The sequence below is a fragment of the Labrus bergylta genome, chromosome 5 (genome assembly GCF_963930695.1).
Source record: "Labrus bergylta chromosome 5, fLabBer1.1, whole genome shotgun sequence".
In the NCBI taxonomy this organism is placed as follows: domain Eukaryota; kingdom Metazoa; phylum Chordata; class Actinopteri; order Labriformes; family Labridae; genus Labrus; species Labrus bergylta.
In genome coordinates this window covers 14028719-14054979 of record NC_089199.1, presented here as the reverse complement: position 1 = coordinate 14054979, position 26261 = coordinate 14028719, and the positions used below count along the sequence as shown (strand labels likewise).

At 37.9% G+C, this 26261-nt stretch overlaps 2 protein-coding genes across 2 annotated transcripts; one reads left to right on the top strand and one right to left on the bottom strand.

The window, feature by feature from the left end:
- Positions 1 to 686: 686 nt before the first annotated feature.
- Positions 687 to 13784, bottom strand: cdk4 (cyclin dependent kinase 4). The gene is made up of 8 exons (XM_020645103.3): positions 13519 to 13784; positions 5028 to 5262; positions 4806 to 4941; positions 4515 to 4682; positions 3446 to 3555; positions 2439 to 2489; positions 2196 to 2331; positions 687 to 1542 (listed from the first exon to the last, which is right to left on the bottom strand). Exons 2-8 carry the CDS (start codon positions 5243 to 5245, stop codon positions 1441 to 1443), a joined length of 921 nt encoding a protein of 306 aa, XP_020500759.1. The 5' UTR covers positions 5246 to 5262; positions 13519 to 13784; the 3' UTR covers positions 687 to 1440.
- Positions 13785 to 16477: 2693 nt separating this feature from the next.
- LOC109992510 (E3 ubiquitin-protein ligase MARCHF9-like) lies at positions 16478 to 24766 on the top strand. Its single transcript, XM_020645147.3, has 4 exons — positions 16478 to 18045; positions 20851 to 21006; positions 22972 to 23164; positions 23916 to 24766. The coding sequence occupies exons 1-4, from the start codon at positions 17683 to 17685 to the stop codon at positions 24227 to 24229; spliced, it is 1026 nt and encodes a 341-aa protein (XP_020500803.2). The 5' UTR covers positions 16478 to 17682; the 3' UTR covers positions 24230 to 24766.
- The last annotated feature ends 1495 nt before the right edge of the window (positions 24767 to 26261 follow it).

The following is a 26261-nucleotide window of genomic DNA, read 5'->3' as shown; positions in this document are numbered from 1 at the left end:
ATAACACACAAGGTGGATGTTTTTCAATCTATCTTCAAGATAAAGAGCCGGTTAACATGTTCCCCGAATGTTAAACTTATTCTTCAACATCAGTCAGCCTAAGTCATGGTCAAGTCAAGGTCTAATGTTAAAATATAGTTTAATGTTGAAAAAAAAATCTTCTGGAAGGATATTTGAGTTTTTTGTATTCGATTATTCATAAGATTTATGATCGTGAATATTTTGAATGATTCAAACATTGAACTAGTATTAACATAGAACTGATCACAGATCTAGTTTTTAAGATATTTTTGGGGCCATTTTTGGATAGGACAGATAAAGAGAGACAGGAAATGTTGGGGGTGGAGAGCGGGGGCATGACATGCATCAAAGGGCCGGGGTCAGATTCGACTCCAGTGAGGATTAAAGCTTCTGTACATGGGGCACGCGAAATAACCACTAGGCTATCCGGTGCCCTAATGCATCTAGTTTGAGATTGTTTTTTTTGTGTGTACTTTGGACAAATCTGAGTGAGACAGGGAATTCAATTCAATCAGAGAAACCAAAAAAAAAAAGAAACATGTCTCCCTGACTTTGACAATCACAATCTGTCAGTGTAGTCACTATTAGAGTAAGAAACAGATTAGTGAGTTTATCTGGTTAGTATTTCTTATCATTCTTTGAAATAAACACAATCTTGTGTAGTCTTCATGTTATCACAATTCCATTTAATGTAGATTTCAATCTTCATAATAAAACACAAGTGAAGTTTGTGATTAAAAATGTTGTCTTTTAATCGTTTTTGATGTTGTTGCAGAGCTGGGCGATTTCAGGAAAACCATTTCTTTCACTTTGTGAGAGTATTTAAGGGGAACACCAGTATTTTTTCTCTTTACTATTCTCTATTTTTTCTCATGATTTTGGTGCAGCTCCGTTTCTGTCACAGGATCATGGTCTTAAATATTAACACAAATACAGTAAGATCACTAACAACTGGCTCTCATAAACCCGAGGTGTCATCTGTCACACTTTGTTCAGCCTATTACAAGATAAAATGACGTCTGTGCTTCCTTCTGTCTAAACTCGGTACAAAAAAAACAACAAGAGCAGCATTTGAGAGGAGATGACAAGCGTTTCTGTGCATCTGTCCTGGCTGACGAGACCCAAACAGATATTCAACATCAAAACCACTGGTTACTGTCCTCGAAGACACGACATGTTTACACCATTAGTTGTGACATTTACATGTTGGGAAGCATGCCAGTGATCCTTTCCTCTTCTTTTTATTCCATCTCTCACAGACTTTAATCCTTTATGATGCAGGGGTGACAAAAATAAAATATCCCAAAGCAACAACCCAGAAGTCTTGAAAGGCATGGAATGAAACTTAAATCCTTTATGGTTAGGCCAGGTCTAAACGTAGACACTGTTACCTCTCGCTGAAGATTTCGCTGCATCTTTTCAGCTTTTTGTCTGAGTCAATGTCTCCTCCTCTCGGAAATATGGATGTTCTAGAGCATTCAGGGCAGAGATTCGTTTAAAGGGGTCGAAGGTCAGCATCTCCTGTGGAAGAAAGAATAAGAGGATATTAGTGTGTAAGTTACTGTGTCACTGTCCGGTCTACACGGTCTAGTTCATTTTGAGTAGTACTTTTTGCTTTCTTTAAGACAGTTATGAAAAAGGTTGATACCACTCTCATGTCTGTATTGCATCAATTTCTACATAGCAGATAAACCAAAAATGCTCTGTGTGTTGACATTGATGGATGTCTCTACACTGACAATTAGTTATTTAATTTGATTAATTCAATAAATTCTTCAATCACACCTCTTATATTTCATTGAATAAAGTCAAGTAGAGAGGTACACAGGACTCTGTGCCAATACGTTAAAAGTCATATTGTAATTGCTTCTTGCACTGAACATCCAAATAAAGAGAGAAACTTTTTTCTTCAGAATAGCTGTGCTGTAATTCCTTCTCTCTGCTCTAGTTTAAACATCTGTATTAGTGAGTCTTTGGAATTTCTCACATTGCTTCTGTGAAATTCTTGTGGCTTCAGTTGATCATCAGCAGACTATGAGTATATGAAATTCTTCTGGGGCAAAGGTTGCTTATCTGTATGACTTCTGCTTTTAACTCTGTAAACATCTGAATCATGACTCATGCTCATGCAGGCTGGACCTCGACTTCCATTTGTATTCATGGTGAAGTCGTACCTGCATTAGTTTTGCCCCCTGCTCATTTATCTCTGGAACAAAGTCAGTGATTGGTCGAGGTAAGAATACAGGGAAGTTTTTCCTAGAGAGTGTAACATCAGTCGGCCACTCCTCCTCTGGTGCCAAGCCGATCATTCTGAAATAACAAAATGACATAATTATTCCATTAGATAATATCAATATGAGTCAACTGAAAATACATCTTCTAATCAGAGGAATATCAGAGGAATTGTTGGTACTCACTGAAAGATTTTCCCAAGTTGGTCCACTTCTGATTCCCCGCAGAACAAGGGTCTATAAAACAGACGATTGGAATCAAAGTAAATAGATTAAAGCAGATGACATTTCATCAGTTTGCATATCTTTGTAACATCTGTCAGTGCAGAAGAGCAAACAGAAGCGTGATGTTTTTCAGAAGCAGAAATACGTCATTAATCCCCCGGGGGAAATTCTGTGATTTTCAGATTAGCCAGTTTGGTCAAAGTCAATGAAGCTACTGTTTGTACAACATCTGATCTGATCAACTGCAAGTCCATGATACCATGAGTTGTAACTGTGCCTCTGGACCTTTTAATGCAACATTGCAGTACGTAATCAGTACCAATTATACAAACTGTCTCCAAGGCAACTATTTTGAGGCATGGAACTCTTCAAGTTGACCACTGTCTTCATGCAATGTGTCTTTTTTACCACTAGATGATGCTGCTGTTGGTGTCACTGTACTGGCTCTAAGCTGATCTGGGATCTGACAGCCCTATCACATGAACGTCTGCAGAGTCCGAGCAGAATCCTTTGACTTACATTCACACATAACGACTCTCAAAACTGTCAGAGGATATGCAAATGTGAATACTTTTTGGATGTACAGTATATCTGGAAACTGTTCACTGTGTGTTTTATTTTCTACAAATCCCATCAATTTAACACAAATCAGGTAGGGAACACCACATGTTTACGTTGTTGTTGAGACGAGGGAAAGATCTGATCTTGGTCAAATTCAAAGTCACTGCCTACTTTGAAACATCAGAAGGGACAAGACATTTGTATCAATATTTAATCACAAAGTGTTTTAGTAAAGTAAACCTCACAACGAAAAAGGGGCTGAACATTAGCCTTGGACCTTTGCTTTGCCCTGTTACATCCTAGTCACCCTTACATGATAGATGTGCAGAATAAAGATTCACAATTTCCGGATTATAATGAAAAACGTACATATAGAGGGGTCATTTGGTATGATTCTGCTGACTTACTTGCGCCTGAACATTTCTGCAAAGATGCAGCCGGTGCTCCATATGTCAACAGGCGTGGCATAACTGGACTGCAGCAGAACCTCAGGAGGTCGGTACCACAGCGTGACCACCTGAGAGACACAAACATGGAGTCCATCAACAGGGGACGGAAGAAATGATTGACACGCAAGTGAAGGAACAATCAGTGACTAAAAGGATACTGAGAGGGAGGATAAAGGACACGGGAACATAAATACAGAACCCCACTGGCGTACAGATTACAAGAAATTAAGACAATAGGTCATTCTTGCATGATTGAACCTGTTAACAAAACAAATCTATGTGCATGAGCTGCATTTCTGCTGACCATTTCCAAAAGCAAACCATAGATTTTCAAATGTGCTTAATTTAAAAATCAAGTTATTACAAAATGCTAACATGCTAACAGGCTAAACCAGATTGGTGAACCTAGCAAATTAAAGCAGATAAAATAAGCTTCAAATCCGAAAAAAAAACTTGATTTGTCCCTGGGGGGCAATTCAGAGAATGATAAGCATGTCTACTTCTTTATTATCAGCAATTTAGCTTTCTGAAGTTATGTAGCTAAAAAGCTGCTCCTCAGAGCAGCTAGCATGGCTGTGAATGAATCTTACACTTGTTTAAAATTGTTAATATGAATAATATAAAGTTTGCACTAAGCTTCTAAAGAAAAAAGAAGCTATATAAAAATACTATACTGTCAGAGAATTAAACACAGAATACAGGTGATAAGCTAACACGGACACTAGTGTTAAATAAAGAGTCATTTGAAGTAGTTAGCGTCTTCTACTCAGAATGATATCTGGTAGCAGATTAGAAATTGAATGCATCATCATTAAGGAATTTAAGTGCATAACCCTGTATGATAATTCAAATATCTAAAACCAATTTACAGGTGCAAATGTTTGGTATTTTAGGTAAGAACTTGTGTGATAAAATCCAGCAGCCGACTTTAAACTTCAAACATATTGACAGTACACTCTTGAAAACACTTGAAACACTTCACGACATCTGTTTCTTTTTTTTGTTGTTGCACCAGGTGAGTTCTTACCACAGGAGTGAGGGCCATGTGGCAGCTGTGGATCCTGGCCAGACCAAAGTCAGCAAGCTTCACTTGGCCCTGGCTGGTCACCAGAATATTCTCTGGTTTCAGGTCTCGATGCATCACACGGTTTGAATGCAGGAATGCAACACCGCACAGCAGCTGCCTCATCAGGTCCTGAAAAACACACAGCCAAGTTTAAACTGAAACTAAATATTTTAAAAAACGCATGCTTCAAAACAGATTTTTTTTAAAAACAACTCAAGCTTTTTTAAAGATATTATTTCAGTAAGTTCTCACTTTAATGTGCCCAGGTGACAGTCCTGAGGCTGGGGCTTTCTCAAGGTACGTCTTGAGGTCTTGGTCCACATGTTCAAACACCAGAGTGACTTTAGTTTCCCGATCTGACCTCTGGGTGGCACATACGTCCATTAACCTGTCATGTTTACCAAAAAAGAAAACTTCAGCAGGAGGTGATAATATAAAAGACAAAAGCTTTAAAAACACATGATTTCTACTTACCGGACCACATTGGGGTGGTCAAACTGCTCCAGTCTTCTCAGCAGAGCCACCTCTCTGACTGTGGAGAGCGGGAGGCCGTTTTGGTCAGTCTGGACACGGACGCTTTTCAAAGCCACAAACTGTCCGCTCTCCGTGTCTCGGGCCTTATAAACCGTCCCGTAAGCGCCTCCTCCAATCTCTGCCACTGGCTCATACTGGAGGCTGGCGGCATTAGCCATGGCAAAGATCAAACAGACTGAGAGACAAAGCAGGAGAAATAGTCCACAAATATTTGAAATTAGAATAACGAGGGGATGAAAGGTAATCATGCATATATAATGATAATCGATTACACTGGTACACTGATATCTCCAAAACTAAAAAGCAAACATTAGGGGGAAAGCATTTTGAAAAAAAGTCTGGCACACTTACACAGAAACTACTAGTAGTTATTTCTTTATACAAATTACAGTATAACAGAAAGTCAGTTGACTTGCAAAACTATTCGACTGCTACTGTAACCACTTTTTTTAATGTGCTATCAAAGAGAAGTGATTACGTCATCTGTTAAATTGGGCAAACTTTGTCGCAGTCATACGTTTCTTACATGCCATTTCTTATTATTTTGTGTGCAGACTTAGCAAAGGTTCAGCAATGTTTGTACTTTTTAAAGTTGCATATGAGGACTGAAAGGTTTTTTTTTTTTTGCATCTAAAATTGACCTCAGCTTGTTAGCACTGAGTTTAAAAGAGATCTGCAGTGAGATGTATGCAACAGTATGAGGAGGAGGAGGAGGAGGAGGAGGAGGAGTGTTGGAGCGAGGAGCAGACCTTCATTTTGTGATCACTTAAAGCAGTGATGTAGGGATCAGTAAACCACTGACCCTTCTCTGGAAAATGTCATGGAAGTTCTCAGTAGCAGTATTACAGTACAGTAAACAACAAGACAAAGTGCTTTAACATTTAACTCAACAGAGTTTGAAAGAGCTGTTTTTCACTGCAGTGTATCCCCTGTGGGGCAGATTGTTTTATGTGTATAAAGTGGTCAGAGTAATGGTGTTTACACAATCAAATAGCAGCACACTTCACAGATCAACGACCTACCTACAAAGCTGACAGGGCCTAAGTAGTTGTACATCGAAAGTAAAAACTGTTTCAGCTCTAAGTAGTGGGTGATATACATATATTTCTCTTCATTAATCCATCAGCACCCCATTCATCCCCGATTTCCAAGAATGACCTAACACTATAAAAACAACATACTGTGTTCTGATGAAAGCCTCAGAAAAGTTGGTTCAATATCATCTGTTTGGGTCAAGTTCAGCTAATCATCATCATCATCAGGAACATGCTGCTCCTTGATGAAAAACTAACTCCAACTTCAAAAAAAACTACACTGATGTCTTTATACAAGATTTATTATACCCTTCCAGCAGACACAGTTGTTTTTCTGGCGACATGGCGATGACAGTCTCATAACCGCTCTTCTTTTAGCTCTGTTTTGGTTTCCACTGTCATGTAATGATTCACTCAACTCATGATACGTTTCACGATACTGGGTTCACATTACAATTTAGTTTACAAAATGAGCCTGTAGACAAATTATGACTGAAAAAGATTCCTTTAGGGGCTGCAAACCCACGTCAGTGTGGTTTGGCCTTTTAATGTTTTTTTTCTCGCAACAAGGGGAGTCGGTGTCGATTAAACGCTGCATCGTGTTGGTTGTGCTATTTGTGTAGTTCCCCGTCTTCTTGCAATATTCGCACACAGTTTTTGTCTTGTCTGTTATTTTCTCACCTCTTTCATTTTCTGTCTTGGGGAAGCCTAAATGCTTCCACACCTTTTATTTAAAAGACGGCGGTGCGTCCTCAATTGCTCCGCAGCTGCTTGACGATATTATTGCAATTCATTTTTCAGAGTACCGATGTTAATCTTGACACCTTTGAATCGATTTATCGCGATTTTACGATTAAGCTTTTCAGCCCTAGTTTCCACCGACTCCTTAGGGTAGTTTCTTGAGGCTGATAAATGTTCCACCAATCTTCAGGGATTCTCGCATTTGTTGGAGAATGATGGTACAATCCCCAGTTTCCCCAGCCCACATGTCGAGGTGCCCTTGTGCAAGACCACATCACTCCCATGAGTTTGGCCTCTGGTGTTTGAGTATGTATGCTGAAGGGTTTAAAGCAGTAAAAATACTTTTAAAGAAGCTATTTATACTATTTTATAGTGTTTACCAGCTAGGAGAGTTTCTTTACTTGGATTAAATCTCTCTGGTCCAGGTGATTGTGACTCATGATATCAGTGAGGGTGAAAGTAGTGACGTGTAAAACCATAACAGTGAACAGAAAAATGAGCTCGACTGAGCTGATACGAGCTGCACTGCTCGTATCAGCTGATTCCTGTTGGTTTATAAACCCAAGTGCCCTCTCTCTTACACAAAGTCACATGACCTATTGTTAATTAAAACGTTTTAAACATTACATTGAACTAATGAATAAATGACACTCCTCTTTATATTTTTAGAAGCAGGAGTTAACTATACTTGGAGCTAAGTGCACAACATTTTACTGCTGCTTGTGCTGGCCTTTATTAGAGTGCAGCCTCTTAACAGCTTTCCAGGTACTTTGGGGGCAAAGTGTTGAAATATAGGACACATTTTTATTCAGAGTGGAATTCATCAATGCTCTTCTACATTATCCAAAATGCTTTCTAATTCAGAAGCATCAGGACAAAGTGTCTGACCTTCTGAGAGGAGTCAATTGACTCAATGAATGAGCTGCCATTTTAAAGCAAATTCACCTAACGCAAAACTTCTGGCAGCCAATCCTGCAGCACAGGAAGCACCGTTAACCATACAACCCGGACAACTGTCCTCCCCATCATCACCATCCATCCATCCATCAAACCTTGTGACAGGCAGAAGACACAACCAGAGAGAGCATCAAGAACTCTGAGTTCCCTTTGTTCAAGTCTCAGCCTTTACTTTGGTCCCAACACCTGGTATGTCATCCCACTCAACATTAATACCTGTCTTTTTGCACAAGTGACATTTCATGTAATGTATGCTTCCTCCTACCTCTGCTGCCTTCAGGCCAGGGTTTTCCCAGAGTGGATTCAGAACATGCTGTTCATAACTTCAATGTCTTCTTCACAACCCCACTCCCCCTGATCCCAGTGTGTTTTTATTTCCTGTTTTCTGGTGTATTTTTATGCCCTCATTTTTCATGACATTGGTTTAATATCTGTCAAATTAAACACAGATCAATGTATTCACCTTATTTTATTTACCAAATACTTCTTGAATTTTGCTGAATTCTGGACTTCTTGTACTTCCCTTTTGTGAATTTCTCTTTTGTGCCATCATTCACATGGTAGTCTAATTATGTATCATGATGTCCACAGAAAAAGGACTTGTTTAAAAACTGACTTTCTTGTAATTATCCAGAATTTATCTTAACAGAGGGTTTCTCTAAGACCTTTTGGGGGCTTTTTGGCCTTTATTTTATTTTAGAGAAACATGAGACAAACAGCATTAGGATCTGGAATAGAATCTGTGTAGAGTGTGAGCAGGACTGTAGCCTCTGGACACGGGACGCCCGCTCTACCAACTGAGCTAAACCAGCGCCTCTAATTTGTATGTTTAATGGATGCATGTTATTTATTTATTTTTTTAGCACATTAGAAAATACTCTTGTTCATTTGTTCAGTATAGACATATTCCTTTTTTCTATACCATCCCCATGCAGGCCTGGAAAACAGTTTATAGAATTGTCAAGCTCCTCCTCTGTGATTGTGAATTCTTCGCTTAAGTGTTTTTACATTTTCTATTTTGATGTTTTTTTTTTCCTTAGTCATGATGGTTTTGATGTCTTGTGTGAAGCACTTTGAATTGCCTCGTTGTTGAAATGTTTCTATATAAATAAACTTGGCTTGCCTACCATGACCACAAGGGTTGAGTTGTTTTGTTAAAAAGTAACAAAATGACCTTTCACAAAATCATTTGGTACATGTCACCTAGATAAGTAGGTCAATAAATGAATTTGTCCTTTGTCATAGTGTTAATATGTATATGAGCAGTAAATGGTTCTGTTTGAACAACACCCACTTTCATCGTCATTGAAGCTGTACCTACACAACAACAACAACAACAATAGTAACAACAACCGGAATCCTGACTGTATGTGTATGAACTCTTAACTTTCTCTCTTCACATCACAGATTTGGATTTTTGGCCATAAAGATTTTGTGCTTGTTTTTTTTCCCCCATTGTTGATCAATATGTATTCTTCTACACCCCTCCTGTAATACTTCAGTGTGTCAGAGGTTTTTTTTTTTTATTCAAGATTAATTTTTGGCCTTTTAGATTATTTTTGGTAGGACAATGGAGTAGTAGAAAATCGAGGCGAGAATGACATGAAGGAAAGAAGACACAGGTCGGATTGGAACCCGAATCGCCTGCTAGGTGGCTGATAGCCTCCAATAATTGGGGGTAGCCTAACCACTAGGCCATCTGAGCTCCATGTGTTTCAGAGCTTTTTAATCACAAGGTAACGCTGTAGCCAACACGCTGTAGCCAACACATGAACGTGCTAAATATTACTCAAATAATACGTCAAAGTATTATGTGGATGCAGAAAGAGACAGAGAGAGAGAGAAGGAGCATTTGCGTACAGACTGAAGTGTAGACAGGAAACCAAATGGGACATGATTATGGAGCCTGTTGTTGCTCTGTATAACTCTCAGGTCCATCTGTGAAGTATAATGAAATCCAGAATGCAGTCTGGAGTCTGTCAACAAAGACAAACAGTGACAGCTCTATCGTGAGAGCACTCCTCTGCAGGTTAAAGGTGCATGCTTAGATTAGTCTAGTATATTTTACATTTCTGACAAATAGGTGGGAAGATTTCAGCGGTAGGTCAACCATGTGCTGTAGCTATTTAATTATTTTTTTTTAATAATGCTTTAATGAAAACAAGACAACAACTTTCAATTCAATTATCTGTAACTTTAATTTTGTTTATGCGTTTAACGTGCTTGTACTGAAATTGAAACATTTTCATAATACCTTTCCAACAATCTTCCTTATGTGACGTGTTAAAACTGAAATGGGATTTTTCTGAATGTGAAACTCAAGTTGATGTCAGTTTCCTTCAGCACAGACACAACAATCACAAATCTGAACGTGACTTGAGCTGAAACTATTTCAGTTGTTTTCTTAAAAAAAACTATTTTGGGGCTTTTTGCCTTCATTTGAAAAGACAGTGAAGAGAGTATGAAACCGTGGGAGAGAGAGAGGGGAATGACATATTTGTCAGAAATGTTTAAGATGTAATAAATCCTTTGAATCCTTTTTTAAGCAGTAAAATAATTAAAGGTTTCTAAAATGGTAAAATGTGATGCCTATTACATAAATGTTGGCAAACTAAATATTTTTTATGTGACTACCATTCAGAAAATATTTGGTTTATAAAGCTATGAAACTAAATATTGCTGGAATAAAATGGCGGATTAGATACTGAACAAAGTGAACATGAAACTGACAGCCTACACATGACTGCATGCTTTGAGTTTTCACATGCAGCCAAAACCACAATTCTAGATGAGGTATATAGTCATAATAAGAGGTGGAACATTGCATAATTCGTATCGAAAACACACCACATTTCTTCCACTCACACAAAAAAAAGTTGAGTCAGAGTGTCTGCAGACAAGAGCAGTGTACAATCCTGTGAGTCAGCAAGAAAAAACACATTACTCAAACAATGATCAGATCAAAACTGAACCAGGAAATAAACTGTAGATAAAACCTTAACAATCTTTACTGTAAAAAAAAAAGAAACAAAAAACTCCATCAGCAAAACATAAACATACTACCAATGCTTGTGTAACACCCGACTGTTTGATTTTGACATCTCCTTTATGCAGCCTCTACAATGAGCCACCATTAGGTTTCATTTCTTAAGATGTGTAGCCTGATTTAAAATGTATTACAACTACTTCATAATTATTCTAGCGATCAAACAGATTGTTATTTTACTTTTAGTGGTAGCCTTTATTCATTTTCTATTAAAATCTCTCAAATGTTACAGAAAAAGATCTCTGTTGTCAAATGATTTTGTTTTAAAGCTAGATGTGGGAAGAAAAAAAAAATCGAGATTCTTCTCTTCTGAGATTTTACATCAATCTATTTGGTTTTTTTGGCTAATCAGTCCCTCCCTGCTAAGTGCTAAGGCTAGCTCTTTAACTCAGCAGAATGCCAAATGGAGCAACAAGAAATTCAGCCAGTCTAACAGATGACTGGAGTAGATCCTGAAGTATGTACTAATTCAAAAAATAGACTTTGAATCCATGGATCAATGAATCCAGATTGTTTTGAATGGAATATAGATTCTGAATCGAATCGTGACCACAAGAATCGAAAGGTACTTAAAATTAACTGAATAAAAAAAATAAAAACTTCTCTAAGTATGGTCTTACATTATTGCCAACAGTATTTTTTCTCGGTGAAGCTTTCATTGGTAGACGTGAACAGAACAGTCTGCATCCAGGAAACTGTGTGGTTTTTTTCACCCTGGATTTTCATGTCTTCAAAATATCAAAAGGTATTTAATCTTGGTACATTATTAATAATGAGATATTGCTCTAAATTCTCACACTCACTCTTTCTCACATAAAAACAAACTCCAGGCATAGAAGAATGATCTATCTGATGTATAATTTCTACTTTACTGAATAAAAGATCCAGATGAATCATTTAATCATTTTGAATCATCAAGTATTCAACCAGTGTTGTGGATAAAACTCTTTAGCTTGTGTTGTAAGTCAAAGCTCTATACTTTATGGTTTTAAATTAACATACTGTAATAAAGTCAAACTCAATACGCCACTGTTGTTGCATTTAAGTTATTCAGACAGCTTTGATCCCAGATTTAACACGGAACAACAAACAGTGAACTTCAACAGCTTAAACAAGCTTGTAATAGTGATTATATGGATTTAAATACAACCGACAGGAACCAATTAATTCACATTTTTCGATAACAAATTATAACTAATACAATTAATTCACAATAAATAGTTGTTGCCCTTAATAAAATTCTTCTCTAAAAGTTCAGATACAAAAAAACCCCTAATTTTGATAAGATGTAATTCTATTTTATTCTGAGAGAAAACCCAACACCTCTGATAGTAGACTACGAGTTAGTGCTGGGAAATTAAAGGAGTTTCCATTTTTAATTATGATTTTGGCTTCCCACGATCATGAAAAACATGAGAATCGAGATTAGACGACTACTGTGACGCATGTTGTGTTGCCCTTGTTTTGTCCAAAGTGTTGTCATGTGTGATAAATGTGTTTGTTGTTATATTTTGGCCACAAGAGTACAAAACCACTACGTCAAAAACACAGTCAATTTATTTTTATTTATTTAGATATATATTTATAATGTGCTTCAAAGTGTTCCCAATGTTTAAGAGTTAAAGAGTGTTTAAGTTCGATAAACGCATGTGATGCTAATGTTGTAGAATCAATTAGTAATCGTGTTTAATAATGATGATCTCAATTAAAAATATATTTGAGAGTATGATTTTTTTTGCTATATATGAGCAGTCCTACTATGAGTACCATCGCTCACACACAAAATGTGATTGTGCAACTTTTGGCTCAGTCCAACTGTGTCTACATGCTGTGGGAAAGAGAACAGCCACAACATCAAACAGGTTTCAGAATCACAGACACAGCCTGAAGAGAAACACAAATCTATTTTAATCTTTTTTTTTTTTTTTTTTTTAAATCTTATACTAATTTGACATTTCAATTGTTTGAATTCCAAAATGATTGTGTTTCATCATTTTCGAATAACATAACAACTTTTTAGTATAACATTTGGTAAATTATGACCGACAGTGGATACAGCGGGGATGACAGAATAATCTGTAATTTTGCATATTCAATGATCGGGTCTGATGTGGTGTTTACTGTTTACCTTCAACATCTGGAAGTTCCCCTGCTGTCTCCCAACACTGCGGTCACTAACCTGAAACACCTTTCACTCTTGATTTAAACCACAGACTGTATAATAAAATGGTATGATACAGTGTATGAAGTCAACACAGATTGGAGCTCAGATGTATCTCCCATTCTCCCACATTGTGCAGGCCGGTGGGCGGAGGTAGAGAGAAACAGGCCAGCAGCACATACGGAAAGGAAAGCCCTCTCTATGCAACACGTGGTGCTCCTCCATGGCGCTACTTTGTTCAATAAAAACGGCTCAAAAAGTGAAGCAACAACTTTCTCACTCATAAATAACTCGTAGTGAGGAAAGGGGAGAAAAGGCGTAAAAGTAGGCCTGGCCTACAACAGGAGCGGATGAAGACGAATCACCACCAGCTAACTTTGCATTTCAGCATTTCAACATCTAGTCACATTAGCCTACATTAAGCTGACACTGTGTGACACGCATGGATCTCAATCACTTTCATGCAACACCCAGTTTTCATACTGTTCTTACCTCGTCTGTTTCTTCTGAGAGGCAGGTGAAGCTTTCTTTAGCTCTATGAGGAGGACATACTCATGAATGTGCCACGTCTTAACTCTCTCAGACCCGGGTTCGGGAGGGGCAGGTCGGGTCCAGACTGAGGTTGGTGCAGACCTACAGACCGGCAGTGGATCTGATGTAAAGTGACCAATTTATTTTTTTTGCCCCGTTTGATTTCGGCCTCCTCTGTCTCTTCCTCCAGTCTTCCTGCAATAGTTTTGGGGTTGTCGCTTCCTGTTGCTTCTAGCAATTCGAGGGCGGAGCTTAAATCTATACAGAACATTGTCATGTCTGAGACCTGAAACTGCTCAAAGTGTCAATAATGATTTAATCCAGGTTACATGCAATTAATCGGAAAACAGTTATGTTATAAGCTTCTATTATAAAGACATATATTACATCTGAATTTTGATTTTATAGGTGCTGAAAATAGTTCTAATTAGATCTATTTGTATAGGACACATTCATTATTTCTTAGTTCAATTCATCTTAAGTACCAACCATATACCATCCATATATAGGCCTACAGTCACAGAATTCAGTAAACAATACTTAAGTTAGGCCGGATTGATGAGGGGATTGAAAACATAGAGACAAACGAATTGGGAAATTGAGACAGTGACAAATAGTCCCAAAACAATGGAAGCCTTGCTATTTAATTTTTTTTAATAAAGCAGAACAATTTGATTTGATTTGTAATTTTCATTAATGTAACAACAAAATATTTGAACCATTGTCCTGTTTACATCTAATTAATTTTACTTTAATCATGTCATTGATGAGTTCAAACCCCCAAAGTAAAACAAAATCAACAAAATAACTCTGTTAAAATAAATATGATTTGTAATACAAGAAAGGAATGGTAACACAAAACGAAACTTGGTAAACATTTCCTCAAAGGTTCACCAACGCAATTCAATTCAATTTAAAGTGCCGTTATTTGTCCCCGGGGGATTCAAAAAAATGTCTTAAATAGAAAACAAGATGATTTATAAAAATACAAATCTATTGTACAATAAATTAAATAAAGGCATCTCCTTATACCATATCAAGTCTATCCGCTCTAATAAAAGAGATAAGACTTTAATTATTCTTCAACATTTTTCATATTTGGGTAATAGTTTAATTCATAAAAAATATTGATTAAATTCTAAATGTATAAAAAAAAAAACAGTGGGGATAAAGTGTAAATAAAACAAATGGAGCTCATAGTGGTCACTCTTTGGATTAATGAATTAAGGAATGTTTTTTGCAGACTTTTGTTGTTTCATATCTTTAAGAAATCTCATCAAATCATGAAAGCTACACAAGCAAATTCAGATGATTCATTTTTGAGTTCTTGAAATAAAACAATCCCTTGTCATTGGTTAGGTTGGTAGTCTTATGGCTCTTTATATAATGTGAACCATTATTATCAGTTTAATCAAATATCTGACAAGTTAACAAGCAGACCAAACCAGAAAAAGGACAAATGGGCTGATATTCACAACATTATTTATTCATCCAGGAAAGGTTGATTTCTGTTCCTCTGTAGATGTTCTTTAGTTAAACAAATGCAAGATGTCTACTTTCTTGAATTCAGCATGTCAAAGCAGAAAATCGTGACTAGTGGACTTGTGGACTGGTGTGTCTCACGAAACAGAATCAGTTTGACTCATTTTTTTATTAGTTATTTTCAGGTCATATCAGGAAAAGATGTTACTCATTACATCAGCGGTTCTGATATACTAAAGTGTGTGTCTCTGTAGATCCAGAGGTCCTAGTTGCTGTAGTTTTAACATTTCTCTCTTCGCTTCTTTCTCATCCAAACAAAACATCCACTTCCTCGTCCCTCTAGCTCCTGTCAAAAATAAACTCCTCCACTGAGCGCCCCTACAGACAATGAGCATTTCCCTTGAAGTCTGAATTTTCAGTTTTCTCTTAATGCAGATATTTTTTTCTGAATATTTCTTTTTGATCGTGTATCATTTATGTAGGCTATTTGAAGAGCGTTTGATGTTAATGCGATTGTTTTGGCTCTTTGCAGGACTTTTCAGTCGTTGCATTTGTTTGGGACTTTTTGAATGTATGTCATTTCTGAATTTGCTGCACATTTTTCCTAATGTATGTTGTTTTGGCAGGTGAGTTGTCCTTCTCACCGCCATATTTTCATCTTGCTGCTTCCACTAAACACAAAACGCAAGTTTAACTTCCACTCTGTATTAAAAAGTTAACACATGTGATCATCATCCTTTTTGTTTGGAGGTTTCTGTATTAGTAAACTAAACAGCATCAATTAATGAATCACTATCAGTTACCTATTTAGTTTTATTTCTTTGGCTATTTTGTTCATGAGCTTGTTTTTTTACTGTCTTATTGGCCTTTGACACATATAAAGACCGATCAGATTTTAAAAACAAGCCATCAAATCAACATACGACGATTTCTGGAGAAAAAAAGTTTTACTTTTACACCCTTTATAACAATCAATTAAAAGTTACCTTCATGTTCTCAAGCACTTGAGTTTAGATGTAACATAGGCTATTTAGAACTGAAATAAATGTTTTGAAAAGCCTATATTGTAGCCTAAATGTATTCTTGCAGAATTAATGTTTACTGTAACTTGTATTGAAAGAAGACAGGACCTGGTAAGTATAGAACTGTCACTCAATAATCAACTACAGTTATGTGCTTGAATAAAGAGAAAGTATAAATTACTTATAGGTTGTAGACTATCTGATGATGGAACAGGTCTGTGTTTATTTAAAAAATCCCCAATAAACAATCTCCCCTACAAACAAACCTGAGCGTTTATTTGAGTTTTATGACACATTAAACACACACACATACTCACACCCAATGTTTCTTACTATAATGGTTTTCTTTCCTCCAGAAGCATATATTGTACCTGCACGTGGCATCCACGTCACGTGATTATCAGCACCTTGGACAGCAGCCTCTGTCAGCTCGCTGCTTCAGACTGTGTGGGGATGGGGTTCGTTTCTGCTCCTCTCTGCAGCACAGAGGGAGGTTGCTGCTTCAATGTTATTCTTCAGCCTGTAAACATACAGATACAGAAGTCAGTGTTGGAGCTCACGCACCAAAACAACAACGAGTGAAAATCAACCTGGAGACCCTGCAGTCTTTGCTTCGCGACAGTCTGCCATGATGTGAAGTATTAGTGAAGATGTGATGATGACTATGATGACGACGATGGTGATAACGGATGATGAAGTGTGGCTGTATTTAAAAAATCCCGAAGGAATGGACATTTTATCACACTGTCGGCACATTTTCTTCAGGAAACCATATCAGTGATTTATGGCGCAAAGGTGGAAACAAGAAAAACGAGACTTCGCTAGTTGTCGTGGAATATATGTATTTTGGAGCTCATGATAATATTTTTTTAATTTTTCCTAGCCATCTCGTAAATTTAATGTTGCTGATTTTGTTTTACTTTTGGGCAAGGTTGTCGGACCTTCTTCTGGCGGGAAGGGGTGGGACGAAATCTGTCTGATCTACCTTCTTCACGAAGAAGAAGAATCAGAAACTGGCGAAAACTGATGGATGCCACTGTAAGACAACAAGGGATGCTTGCTTTTCACAACGAGAAATTCCACTTTCCTTTTAAGGTAAATAAGAAACTCAAGTAGCCTAAAAATCGTCCTGGGCTGATTGTCAATCCCCTCCTCAGGTATACCTACCTGTAGCGTCTGTTTTATCCGAAAGAAGAAAGGACACACTCGAAAGAAAATGTTGGCATGTTGAGGTTTCTGTTGGACACCTGAGACTTTAATGTTGGTGCCTCGCACTTTATGATTCACAGCCTCCATTAAATTCCGATAGAAAAGTCTCTATGAAAAATAAACCCTCCCTATTGGCTGGACAGAGCTGCACATGCTATAAAGACAGGATATGCAAAGAGCTATGGGCTGATCTAAAAGCCTATCATGGTACTCGCATGCTTTGTTGACCGATACCTGCACATAATTTATTATGCTATATGAACTGGAGGGGAATGGTTCAGGGGCCATGCAACATAAAATAATAATGAACGTAATAAACATCATGAACATTAAAATGATTAATGATGGACCTGATACAGTCACGTTGAAGGCTGTCTCTTGGAGAAGTTGTTCCCATGTAAGCTGCTAAAGAATGTTTAAGTATCAGATCCGGATGTTTTTCAATGAAATCAAAGTGCTGGTACTGATGCAATCCGGATCTACAAGGAGGACTGACACAGGCACAGACCCGAACACACAGACCAGGATGAGAGGGCTAGCTGTGGGGAGCTGTGGTTGTTCCCCCCTGAACTGCTCTCGACTGGACGATGAGGAAGAGTACTATGGCTCTGACCCCCGGCCACACAGCTTGGCTTTTGAGGAAGGAACCACATCTCAGGGACCAGGAGAAGGACCGGGAGGAGGAGGCGGCCTGGAAGCAGCTTCCCTCCCCAGTCTGTCAGAGTGTGGGATGCGATCCTTGCAGTGCCGGATCTGCTTCCAGGGGCCAGAGAAGGTAGGGTTAAATTCTTCAGGTGTGTTTTTGTGGATTGCTGATATTTAACAAGGGGTGCAGCTACTCAGTTTCAGCCTGGTCTCCATCGTAAACTCGCAGACACCTCAAGAGTTCAGGTTATCACTGGTTCATGAAGTTTCAAACCACTAATGCTCAGCATTGGGAAGTCAGCTCAAGCAGGCCAACACAGGCCACGTTCACTACTCCACTACTCTGTGATGTATGCATTAATGCCTGCTAGCAAGATTTAAATAGGACTACTTAAATTGGTGAATGTCTAAAAAAACTACTTTTTACAAGATTTGAGAAATTATACCTACACAAAGGGGATTGTTGCCAACTGAGAGATTAGCACCAGTTGTTTAGCCTTAAAAGGCAACTCCAGCAATTTAGTGTTGCACTACCATAACGTTGAGGAACTTTAAGTTTTTTTTAACAGGAATCATTAGAGTTGAAGCAGCAGAGGCTAAAATATAATGACTGTAATTCCCAAATTTGGGTCACACTCCCCAGAAACCTGGAACCTACACAACATCTAATTTGATACTTTGGTAATGCACTCGATCACACCACTGTTTTAAAAAAGTCATAATGAAGATATGAGTTCTTCTCAACACCAAATAATTATAAATTTCTCTGTGCAAAAAGGAAAAAAGTAAATTCAGTCTGAGTAAGTAAAAAAAGGAATCAACCTAGTGATGGTCTTAAAATAGCAGTGAGCAGATGGAGGACATCAGTTAATAATAGGCTGGGGAAAGCAGGAGTAGCTTTTTATTTATGTGTGAACAAGTGAAGTCTTACTCATTGTAACAGATTCAGCATCTGATGTAAAAAAAAAAAAAAGATTACTCGACATAAAAGACATTTGTACTCATTGTTAAAGAGAGAGTTTTGTAAGGGAGGCAGAACAAGTTGATAGTGACTGCTATCATCATTCATTTAGGTCAAACAAAGTGTCTCACATAAAGGTGATCAAAAGACTTCTGAAGTTAAGTTTAAATGTTTATTATCATGTCATGTTATTCTTACCAAGACGTGGAGGTCTGAGCACATGAAAACTTGCGGATGAAATAACCTTGAAGAGACAAACTTTGCTGGACGTCAAGAAAAAAATTATTTTTCTCCCCCTCCAGATATCCATCTAATGAAAGACCTAGCGCATCACCTAGAGTCAGACGGGAAATAAAGTGAAATGTGTGAGAGTGTTGTCAGTCTGAGGGCTTTTGGGAGTCTTGCGCTGACAACAAAACCGGAGCCAGATGTCCTTTGATTTCTTTTGAGGCTGCAGGAAAGTGACAGGAGAGAAGCAGAAGTGTTTCCAGATTAAGGCTGTCGGTGGCCCATTTGTACCTGAACCAAAACAAGAAGGGCATACACTCTTATTTTATTACATTTTGTTTTGAATGTCAGCAGCTCAAGATGTACATTATTTTACTGGATATACAGTCATGGCTAGATGATAATACAAGGAGAGATAATTGAATTATCATCCTAACAATGAGGTGAGTTTTTAGTTTATTCTTTAATTAGCCATAAAAATGGTGGATAAACTGCCAAAAGCTTTATTTTCATTGACTCTTGTTATTTCTGCAAGAGCGAATCATTGCTCCAAATGCTCATATGTTGAGTTGACAAGTTACAATTTCTTCCTGTCAGGAGTCAAGAAACAGTGGAAACAAACGTCCTCCTTCCGTCCATGGAGGATCTGCTGTAACAGAAATCAAGAACAACTTAAGATCAAGGCCTAAGGCTAGATAAACTGCTGACAGAGACATTTTAACACTGTCTGGTCACCGCTACAGGCAGAGAGTGGCTCATATTCATGAATGACAGATTATTTGCCAGTGTGATTTTTTCCAATTACTTGTACCAATCAGAGCAGTTATATGAAAGATATTTATGAAAGCAATTTTTGCTGACATGCCGTATGATATAAATATATACTGTGTGAAACTGATAGATGTCCCACATTCCTGCCAAAATGGGACAGAGAGGAACAACAGTGTCTGTAGACCACCTATAACTGTATCACATTTCAACTGAAACAAAACCAGATCACAATTTGACTGAATGAAGACACAGACACTGAAGATCTGTAAACACACCATGGTTATGTTTAGCAAAGCTAGAAAGCTGTACGAGAGCAATGACCAACCTTAAAGGCATGGGAGCATCTCTCCGAGTGTATTAATGGTAAACCTGTTTGCAAAGACTGAATAGCATCAGTCTTAAAGTGACACTTTGCTTCAACAAAGTAGCTTTTATTAGTTTAAACTCATATTTTGTCTTCATCTGTCACTAGTCCCAGTACAAACCTTCAGGTTTCTTCCAAAAAAAACACCAACTATGATCCAACTTCACCCTTTGTTGTTACTTAAACCTCCAATTTAGATAGATAGATAGATAGATGGATAGATAGATAGATAAATTCAAATAACTGTAGACCTGACTTCAATGATTGCACTCTTTTAAAACTTTCTATTTCAGTTGCATCCATAAGTACACTTTCATATCCATTTTTATGTCTTGGTGCACATGCTATTCAGTATAGTTTTTAATACCTTCCCAGTTTAAGGGCAGAAACAACAGAGATTAGCACACCGTAAAAAACAAACAACAATGCTGTCCCTTCAGAAGATATATTGTGACAGTTATAGTGTTAGGCCTAGGGAACTTTTCATGTCAGGGTTTGAATCTTAATGATCTTCATCTTTGTTTTTACTGTCAAATCAAGTTTTGTGGCAGGCTTTTCTAGGAAACTGTATCACATCAGTGTCTAATGCAGCTGCATTTTGTGTTCTGCAGGGGGAGCTGTTGAGCCCTTGTCGCTGTGACGGCTCTGTGCGCTGCACTCACCAGTCCTGCCTTATTCGCTGGATCAGTGAGAGAGGCTCCTGGAGCTGTGAGCTCTGCTTCTTTAATTATCATGTCCTGGCCATCAGCACCAAAAACCCCCTGCAGGTACAGTCACACTCTCCCTCCCTCTCACTGTCTCCATTTTTAAAACTTCACTTTGGAAACCACTCTTAATTTGATGAAAATATTCACAGGTTCAATGTGAAAAAAGGACACATTTATGACAACAAGCACAAGTCTCATAATAGGTCATTGATCATAAGGTCAATATTTAACCCACAGACACTGCGAAGACATGTAGGTCTAGTTCTGTTCAGTCTACATGCACTCAGTCCTAAAAGGAAAGTCATTAGCTCCACAGTGCTGTTGGCAGATGGAGTAATAGTCATTTGCAAAATTATGGGCAGTTTTATATGAAAAAAAAGAGAGGGAGAAAGCGATAAGGACTTATAGGAAGATGCTAAGAACAGATAGAGTCATTGCACATTTCAAAGAGCTGGCACATGATTGAAAGCACATGGACAACAGATGAACAGACAGTGTGGAAATGAATCCAGCGTCTGAATGCTGGAGCGCAGATATTATCAGACAAAATACTCATTCTCTTTTGTTGCCAGACAATCTCTGAATAAACATTGTGAATAGAAGGTTTTTGGAAAATTGGTGTCACACATTATTAATCAATGACTCAATTCATGATAGGTTTTATTATTCCTGTTAAAGTCAAAGCAGTGGAGGCTAAGTGAGGCTTTAAGATAACTGCATACTGTTTGTTAGTGACATATCACTCTAGCGTCATCTCAATGAAGGTGAAATGATCCAGAGAACCAGGAGCCAAGAGGAAACTGGAGCCATTAAAAGTGACTTTATCATTTGGAAACAAAGTTATAAAAATCCTAAACGTATACTGAGGCTAAATAACATGTAACCTCACACACACCAGAGGAGACTCACCACTCTGAAGAGCAAACCGACTATATGATGGTTACTCTAAATCAATTTTTTTGATATCCTTTATTAATCCCTGAGGGAAACAACAAAGATACTTCATGGTTAAGTAAGTGATGGCTTTCTATGTCAGTGGAACCTTTCTGCTTTAGCATTATTTTGTCTTTTGTAATGAAATATTCTTAATAGAAACTGCTTGTTTCAAATGAAACCACAGAGATTTTAAGAAATGTTATCCTGATGTAGCAAGACCGGAACCATTCAATACCATAATATTCCACACCATATATACACCATATACCTTACAAAACCCTACCAAATCATATGATATCATACCATACCATGATACAAACACCCCAAGTGCAGAGGCTGTTGTCCTCCAGGTGGGCGGCCCAGGTTTATGTTCCGGCTCCTGTACCCACATGTCGTTCCCCGCTCTCTCGCCCAGATTTCTTGCTCTGTCCATTGTCCCATCTCTAAATGGAGGCATAGAAAGCCCAAATGAAAAATAAATTTAAAAAACACTCACAACCATGGATTTATCATAAAGACACAAACATATCTAAATCATTAAACAATAACGAAGAACTTAACTAACACACCACAAAACACACCATAAGCACAAAATTCATCCTGAGAGGCTGCAAGGCAACAGTCCCTACTCCAAACGGGTCTGCCCTCACAATTCAGTGCAGGGGCTTTAAAAATATTGATCCAAGGTCCAGGTTCTCCTGATTGACAACTACTTAGATCCACCTGGAAAGAGATGGGAAGACACAACAGAAAGGGAAGGGGACAGAGAACAGAAAACATACAGCTGTAACACCATACTATACCGTACCACTTTGTACCATACCCCGTACCATACCATACAACACCATACCATACCACACAATATATATTTATATGAATGCAAGACCCACAGACTTAATCTGAAACCATAGAAAACATTGGAACAAGGGGTCCGTTTAAACATGGCTATGTGGAGGTGCTTTCTTGAGCAACAACTGGATTTAATATCTTGTCACAAAAAGGATATTCTCTTGCATAATTAGGAAAGCGTGCTTTATAATTAAAGCATACAGAGTAAGGTTTCAGTGCATTTGTGTATGTCATTTCTAGTGGCAGGCCATTTCTCTGACTGGGATTGAGAAGGTTCAGATTGCATCCATCATCCTGGGCTCTTTGTTCCTCATGGCCAGTGTCTCCTGGTTAGTGTGGTCGTCCCTCAGTCCTTCAGCCAAATGGCAGCGCCAGGACCTTCTCTTCCAGATCTGCTATGGCATGTACGGCTTCATGGACATAGTTTGCATAGGTGAGACACACTGTGACTTTTAACACGTGGTAATTGTTGAACATGAATGAGTCGTATCACCATTTTAAGTGATTTGGGGGAACACTTTACACAGCCACAATAATATAATCATTACATATAAGTATGGGTATGATGCTATCAGTCATTTATTTTTATTTTTTTATTTGTGAGTGAATCATTCCAATTACCGTAATTAATGTCTAGAGAGTATTTGGTCAGTATACATCAGTTCAGCAGGAGCACAATACTGGTATATATACAATAAACATACACAAAAAAATATGATTCAGAAAATGTATAATTGTGTTTTAATATAACATGGATTGCATTACAGCAGTTCTGTCAAAGAAATCTTTTGTAAATGTGTAGTCTGGACCATAGTCTTCTACTGACTGACAGAAGTTCCAACAAACTGAAAGGGCTTTGACTGGAACCATGCAGTATGCAATTAAAAATACCTTCATTAAAGAACCACTTATATATTTGTTTATGGTTAGCACACTGACACAAACAAAAAAGTACATCTGTTCTGCAAGAGATTTTAACAAACACGTGTTTCTCTGAAAACATGAGTCCAAAACATAAACACATCTTGTACGTGTAATCTTCTTATTTTCTGGAACATTTACTTCTTATTTACTCTGTACCTCTTGTTCCTTTTCCAGACATTTACTAAAACAAACAAGTGTTTGTCTATATGTAACCCTGTTTCCTGCCCCCCACCTCCCCACCCTTTGTCCTTTATGCCCAGGCCTTATAATCCATGAAGGATTGTCTGTTTACCGGATCTTTAAGCGCTGGCAGGCAGTGAACCAGCAGTGGAAAGTGCTGAATTATGAGAAAGCGAAGGACTTAGGTGACCCAGTCAGCTCCAGCAGTCCAACAGGTGCTGGTGGTGTTGAGAGAAACAGCGTCACAGACAGCAGCCAGAGGACGAGTCGACATGTCAGGACTATTCTCAATCACCACTGTGGCTACACCATTCTGCACATCCTCAGCCAGTTAAGACCCAACAACTTGCACAGTGCCAACCAAGAGGTGGTCATGAGGGTAACCACTGTATGAGGCCAGTTTACACAGACAAAAGTACTCCAATACAAAAGAAGGGGATCAAAGTGTTGATTGGGATTTATTAAAAAATAATCCTAATCTGCCACATTAACACTGCCAATACACTTCTAGTCTCAATTGTTTTTTTGCATAATATCCTTGAACTATAAGTGGACAATAAAAAAATGTTTGCTGGGATTTGGGTAAAGGTGGAACTCTGTTGTTTTTAAAGACAGAGACAAAACATGACAATGAGACAACACTTTAATTTTAAGATTTTGTTATTTGACTGTTTTTTTACCACCAAGAAAAGTTTTACAACATGTGATGAGCTGTTGTCAATCCTTGTCATGTTGCACCAGAAATCTGGTGTTTTTTTTTACTTTAAGTTCAAAATGCTGCTATATATTACACTGTTATAAAATATACCCTTTGGTTTCATGTTTTGTACTAAAGACAGTGTTGATATCAAAGGGAGACTTGGTGCTTCATTTTGTTTCTCATTTTTAGAGTGAGGTAGAAATGAGGGAGAAATAAATGTTATATCTTTTACACAACCTGGTTTGATTTTTTTGTTTTGGTTCAAAACATCCTCATAAAGCTTCTGAATGAATGACATGATATTCATATTGGTCCCCACCCCCCCCCCCCCCCAAAAAAAAAAATATTAAATTTGGTCAAACAACTGACCTCAGTGGCAGATGTTAGGATACCACATTCTTAAGAGGCTACCCAGTCTTGAAGTGAGTAGAGGATATTAGATTTGACTCAGGAGACAGCCAGAGGGTGCTACAGATTCTTCATGTTATCAGTGTTGCCAGGTCCGCTTGTTATAAGCGACTTTGGGCTTGTTTTTCTGTAAAGTCGTTAATATCGTCAGTCGCGGGTTGTGGGTTTTTAGGCTTGTTTTCTAAAGTGCAGTTGCTTGTTTGGGCTTGCTTTGCTCCCTGTATGAACTCCTTTTGATTCTCTCCCAACTCTCCACAATAAAGCCAAACACGATCGCTTGTCCTTTTCCAGGATCCGTCCACAACCCCGTTTCTTTGGTTAGCCCGCCCCATCTGGTGACCTCTCTTTTAAACTATGTAGTAGGTTAGGTAACCTGTTTGGCTTCATTTTATTAATTTGAGGAGCCAGGACACTGGTTTTGGGCTTGTTTCCATAGAGCTGGTTGCTTGTTTCTCTCGCGAGATCTGGCAACACTGAACTACACTCCCACCGCCCCCTGTGATAGACCCTATGGATAGACCTGATAGACCTATGACTTTGAGCCATGGGTGTTGAAGAATGATAAAAATCAATACTGCAATTGACCAGAAATCTGTTTAAAGTAATCACAAGTTTACTCTGAAAAACTTCAGAAATCACGAGGCTATTCAACTGAATTTTTTTACCCTTGTTGTTTGATAAAGACAGGACATTTAGTAACATATGAGCATGCATGCAAACATTATGATGATGAGCCTATAAGATATGATAAGATGAAGAACTGTCAACCCGAAGTATTAATGCCAGATTGCTCCAAAATAACTGCACAACAGTAAGAATAGCACGACAGTGCTGTGAATATAAAGCAGCCTATAAGGGCTGAATGAAAAGAAGCAGTAGAAAATAAAATAAACATTGAAGCACAGTAAGGTCAACCCTAAAAAGGCTCTATCAGTAATGTTAAAAATGGTAATGACCATACAGCTCCCAATATTCAAAAGTATTACTGCACATGATAATGGGTTGTGGTTGAAATTTCTTATTTTCAAAATTGATATATGGCTTCATGGCATCTGTGTTTTAGTCCATGTGGGGTAATAATCTATGGGGTATTTGTTTTTCTCAGTATTTTCCAAGTAGGATCCCTTTATGTGCGCTCATATATTTATTATTTTTTTAATTTTTACTTTATTTATTTATTATATTTTATTTCACAGGGACAGTGCATATTAATCAACAATTCACACCAGAGTTAGCAAAAAGGCTAGTTTCCATCAATAGTCCCTCTCCAGATTTTGGAATAGGCTCCCTAAAAATAACAAAATAAAACAAAAAAGGT